Source organism: Capsicum annuum, chromosome 3, assembly GCF_002878395.1.
Source record: "Capsicum annuum cultivar UCD-10X-F1 chromosome 3, UCD10Xv1.1, whole genome shotgun sequence".
NCBI lineage: Eukaryota > Viridiplantae > Streptophyta > Magnoliopsida > Solanales > Solanaceae > Capsicum > Capsicum annuum.
Window position 1 is genome coordinate 252716261 of NC_061113.1, and position 5978 is coordinate 252722238.

Here is a 5978-nt window from a genome sequence, read left to right on the forward strand (position 1 = left end):
ATTTATAATATTTAGTATTTTAGCCAAATTCCTGCACCATATCCTTACTCGGATTTGCACTTCCGAATCTCAAAATATAAATTTTAACAAATTCGACTCTCGGATCCGCACCCATCTCGAATATTCACATTCGAGTCTATGCAACTTAGCCTAGGAGATACATGAATTAAGGATTTCCTCTAATCTATTCTCCTAGAATAACAAAATATGATATCACATATTTACAGCAACAGATTGCAATCATATCTGCCTACTCAATTGTGGAGCAGATTAGAATCAAATCTGCCTGTCATCCGTGGAGCAAATTATGACAAAATCTGTCAACTCATTCAACACCCTTATTTTGTAATCTTAAATAGAGATGAAAAATGGAACAAAATTAGAAACCTAAATTGAAGTGATATAGACCTCTTAGGGGAGAATTAGGACCTCTTCGAGCTGTCTAATCTTTCTGGCATTCTTCAAAGAGGATTCTAAATGGTATTGGATATTGGTTTCCACCTAAAGAATACATTGATTCTTTCATTAGCATGTTGTAGCATTTAATTCTCTTATATACTGTCTCTTTTATGCATATGTAGTCCTCTTCCTGTTTTTAAAAATTCTGTCTTTTCTCTTCCTTTAAGATATCGCATACATGGTTATTGTGAAGATGCTCAAGAGTATTGTTGCCGTGAAGAATGTGATAAGGGCAAGCAAGTAATGTCTTCATCACGTGGACTAGATAATGAGTGTTCTGGATTCAAGTTACATGCTCCTGCAAAGGTTTTTCAGAGTTTTATGCCACCAAAGTACTGTGGTAAATTTCTTGGTGGCCATTCTATTAGCAGGGAAAAGGAGGTACAGACCGGGAAAACAAGATACCGACCTGTTGAAGAAATTCTTGGTTTATCATTAGGCACCAAGTGGGTGAAAACTACTAGCTCCTCAAGAGTTGTGTCCACCAATCATCTAAATGTAAGTGTTTGCCAGCATCTCCTAAGATTCATTACTTGTTTTGATCTGTCCTCCTCTTATATCTTTTTCATCTGAAATTTCATTTTCTGTCATGCACTAATTAATTTTTTTTTATGAAAACTAACATTGATATTGTTAGAATATGATTAGGAATAAGAATAGCGTATAAAATTCTATTTGAAAAGGAATTGTAATGTAGTGTCTATAAATAGGGTCTCGATGTATTAATATAGTTACAACAATTTAATACTATTTTTCTCTTATATTTCTCACATGGTATCAGAGACTCTATGATTTTTGTAGAGAATCAAAAATGTTCTGCTGCCGGCGGGCGGCTATAACTCATATCTGCCGTCCGTCTGCCGAATGATCATGTTATCAAAAGTTACGGCACCACACTTCTTTTCCCTACTCTGTTATATCTAGTTTGTGTAGTACCATGCATCTTTTCGAACTACTTTCTCATATCTGAGTTGCATAGCACCGAGCGCCTTTTCGACGACTTCTTAGATCTGATTTGCGTAGTTCCATGCGTCTTTATTGAAATTCCTCAGATCTGATTTGCATAGGTCGTGCCATCATTATGATCCTACCCATATAAGTTCTCTTTTTCAGTAGGGTCTACCAATATAATTTCTCTTTTTCAGTACGATCGTGTCGTCATTCTAATCCTACCCATATAATTTTTATTTTTTAGTAGGGTCACGTCATCATTCTGACTCTACCCATATAATTTCTATTCCTTAGTAGGATCGTTCCATTATTCCAACCTGCTCATATAATTCTCTCTATCAGGAGGGTCGAGTCATCATTCCGACCCTACCCATATAATGTTTTCTCAAATGATGACTACTTTTCGGACATCAAATCTAATAATCTGGCGCATGAGTATGTTCTGGCCAGTTCTTCGGTGACTATCTTGTTCAAGATCTACTCATCTCTTGATTTCAAGATGACTTACATTTTATACCACTTTCCGACAATTTTCTAGGGACACATTGACTTTCCGGCAATGTTTATTACTTTTGGATCACTTTTTCAGTTTGTTCTGTTTTAGTTGAGCTCTCCTAGACGTCCACGACCGTCCTTATTAGTTTTCTTGCACTATCTTCACCCAGTCCTTCATCGATTGTCGTATTAATTACACCCACAACAAGCTTGGCACATATGTCTTCTATGCACCAGCATTAGGGAGAGTGGTAGAATATGAGTAGGAATAGGAATAGAATATAAAATCCTATTTGGGAAGGAATTATAATGTATAGTCCTATTAGGAAAAGGATTGGAATGTAGTGTCTATAAATAGGGTCTCAATGTAATGATGTAGTTACAACAATTCAATATTATTTTTCACTTATATTTCTCACATATATGTCTAGAGTTGGTATTATCTTTCAAAATGTTTTCCATTAAACCATCAATATCTGAATAGATTTCATATAAAAATTTGTTTACTTACTATACTTCAATCCAATTGATGTAGCCTTTTTTTTAGGTCCTGATGGTTCTATCATTCTGGAGCGTAGAAGTCCCAATGGTGTGAATGAGAGTCGAATGATACCCATGACACACCCTTGTGATCGTGCTCTAGATCTTTCCTGGAAGTAAGTATCCTTCATCATGCACCTTAATTACTAACACAAGTTAACACGAGGTAAATTATACTCTATAAGAGTTCAAATTTCAGCTCATATCTATCATTGCATGCTAGATTTTTGGATGGCTCATCTTTGCTAGTAGTCAGCTGACTGATTAATCTTTTCTTTTATCGCAGACCTTTCTTTTATGAACTCCACTGGTATTTTCCCTATTGATTAGTAAGGAAACATATTTGTACTTTTTAGTTAATAACATAATGTTGGTTCACAAGGGGATGACCTAGTTGTTAATGTCACACCCCTTTTTACGTACTCCAGAGGATTTATGTTTTAAGGGTCGAAAGGGTTTTAATTATTAAAGTGACAAAAGATGAAAATTTGTTTCGAAAAAGGATTATTTTTTAACAATCAAAATTCAGAGTCGCCACTTGGCATAAATCGGGTGTGCCGAGTCACCCATGGATATCCTTTTTCAAAATGGTTTTGACTCATTAATACTGGTTTGCGAACAGAGATTCCGGCTAAGGAATTTTGTTGACCGAGGGGAAGGTGTTAGGCACCCCTCGATCCCGTGGTTTGACCACGGTCGCTTGGCAGAGCGTATCGTCTAAATTGACATTACAAATGCATAAACCACACAAAGCACTCAAAAACAATCACTCAAGCAAACAAAACAAAATGATCCAAAATATAATGTCCAGTCCAATTATACAGTCCTAAAAAATGAAAAAATGTGAAAATGTAAACCTATTCTATTCTAAACTAATCCTAAACTACTCCTATGCTTTACCCGACGCCTCGGGCCTTCATCACGAACGTCCTCCGGGTACAAGATACCTTGGGGCATTCCCCAGTGAATAATTATATACAGATACTTTGGGACATTCCCCGACCAAATGAATACATTTTTAGTGCAAGAAAATCAAATTATTCAACAAAATTTCAAACATTCCATGGAATTTCCAACATTCAACCAAAGCTGTCAATTCTAAACATTCCACGAAAACACTTATTCCTAAATTCGCCTACCCAGCCTATATTCGCCTATCCAATTAGCGACCTAAAACAGTGATACTATCGAGTTCACCAACATTATTCATGTTTATTCCAAGTTGAATAAAAATTAACAATAAAACCATCATTTAACCCAAATTCATCATTTTATCAATCTCGTAATTCCACCCCAATTTTCCTTTTATCAACCCATTAAAACATGATCTAACTCATTCCTTAAACCAACATAGCCGAATCACTAACGTCATGATCAACATCAACAAAAATCCAACAAAAACATAATAACACCACACATATTCACAACCCATTCAACACACCAAGATAGATAAAAAAAGAGAATGGGTTAAGAAATGGACCTTTCGGCAATCTGATCTTTGTTGATAATAAGAAAACCCGAACTTGGAATTTCGAATAGAACCTCAATGGCGACAAACTCAACTCGAATAGAAAAATGGCCTCAAATGACCTGATGAAAGATCGAATTTTATGTAATCTGAGTTCCGATGAACTCAAACGGGACAGCAAACAGAAAATGCCAAAAATAGATTCCAGCGAACCTCACTGTTTCAAGCTAGATTTAACTAGAAATTTGTGGAAAACGGAAAAATATTGAAAATTTTGAACTGGGCTCGTTGAACGAACAAAACCAGGCAAACGTTGACGGGAATTCCGGTTAAGTAATCACCGAAACAGCGACCAAAAACTAATCACAACATTTCGATCAAGACCCAAACAGTATCTAAATTTTGAGAAAACAGTACGAAAACCAACGAGTCCCAAAACCTCAGGAATACAGCAAAAAAAAAAACTAAAGAATAGTGTGGCCTGAGCTTCGGTGAGCTTCCAGCGATGAAAACAACAAGAACAGATGGATGCCGGCCGGATTTTGTCCAAATATCAAAGAACAATGAAGAGATTTTGGCAATTTTTAGATCGATTCTACCAAATGGACGATCGAAAATTGATTCCCGCGACCTTGAGACTAAATCAGCGAGCTGAAAGACCAAGTCCAATGAAAATTTTGCCTAAAATCTAACAAAACTGACCAGATCTCTCACGCCATCTTCCTTCCCATTTTTAACCCTCTTTCACGATTCTAAATCTCTCCCCTCCCCCTCGATTCTGTGTGAGTGTGCACGATTTTGATGTAAATCTGAGAGAGGTGAGTGCGTGTTCTTGGTGTACAGTGTGTGTAACGTGAGGATAAAGAAGAAAAGTGGAGTTTCCTCTGTGTTTTTGTGTAAAGTGTGTGCTGATATGGTGAGGATAATTGTGAATCGTGAAGAAGAAAAAAGAATGGAATTCTCTCTGAAAAGGAAAAAAAATCCGATCCCTCCTTTATGTATTGAATGGAATATGTATATATCTGTGAGTATTGTGTGTAGGTGTATGGGTGGGATTTGTTAGGATAGGGTAGGTAGGTGTTGTTTTTTAATTGGGAGGGTTGTTAGAATATTAGGATAAAACAAAATTAGTTAGGGGGTTGTTATTTTTGGCATTTTGTGGAGGGATTATTACACGGGTGAGGGTATACGGTAGGATAAGGTAAACAATAGGTAAAAATGATATCGGGGAGGGACGAAATTAGGTGTCTACATCATGCCCCCTTTGAATGTAAACATGAAGTGTTTTCAGGCAAAGAAGTAGACAGCGAGACCAAATTTTGATCCGACCATTTTTCAAAGAAAGTAACAGAAAGAAGAAGGACAAACGGGTTTTGACTTAAGACATCCCATCTACTCACATTATCAGAGGATCGAGTGACAAGTATCTCAACTTTTGGAAGGAGATGGACTATACCAAGTGGAGAGTCGAGTGAGGTTCCCTCGAGTTTCCGATCCGCGGCTCTGTCATTACATCAAAAAATGAAAACTTAACAAGTTAAAACATAAATGAAATTACAAAATTCTATTTATACAACTTCTGTTGGCTCATGATTCGTCTTTCATCATCCTATTCTTCAGGCGGGCTCCTGACTTGCAATTTCTTTCAACTTGTTGCTTGGCTCTCAATTACTTCGCTTTGTTGCATGACTTTTCATTTCTTTACCCTATTCTCCAGGTGGGTTCCTGACTTGCTATTCCATCACTTTGTTGCTTGACTTTCATTTTTTTCACTCTGTTCTCCAGGCAGGCTCCTGACTTGCTATTTCATCACCCTGTTCTTCAGGCGGGCACCTGAAACCCAAAATTAAAACTAGAACGAAAATTATCCCAAACAAGAATTATAATAAAGTGGTATTTCATTTTTGAAAGCGTTGTCCCATTTTCCAGGAGGGTCCTGAACAGAAAGTAAAATCTCAATTTTCAGGAGGGTCCTGAACAGAAAGTAAAATCCCATTTTTCAGGAGGGTCCTGAACATAAAGTAAAATCCCATTTTTCAGGAGGGTCCTGAACAGAAAGTAAAAT

At 36.8% G+C, this 5978-nt stretch overlaps 1 protein-coding gene across 2 annotated transcripts in view; it reads left to right on the plus strand.

Moving 5' to 3' along the window:
• Positions 1 to 2914, plus strand: part of LOC107862332 — a 43700-nt gene extending 40786 nt beyond the window's left edge. For both annotated transcript variants that reach the window (XR_007053867.1, XM_047409838.1), the window contains 2 exons: positions 627 to 957; positions 2453 to 2914. Coding sequence is in view for 1 of the 2 variants with exons in the window: in XM_047409838.1 (XP_047265794.1) it covers positions 627 to 957; positions 2453 to 2500 (379 nt within the window). In the remaining variant the exon portion in view is untranslated. The remainder of the gene's footprint in view (positions 1 to 626; positions 958 to 2452) is intronic.
• Positions 2915 to 5978: the final 3064 nt, after the last annotated feature.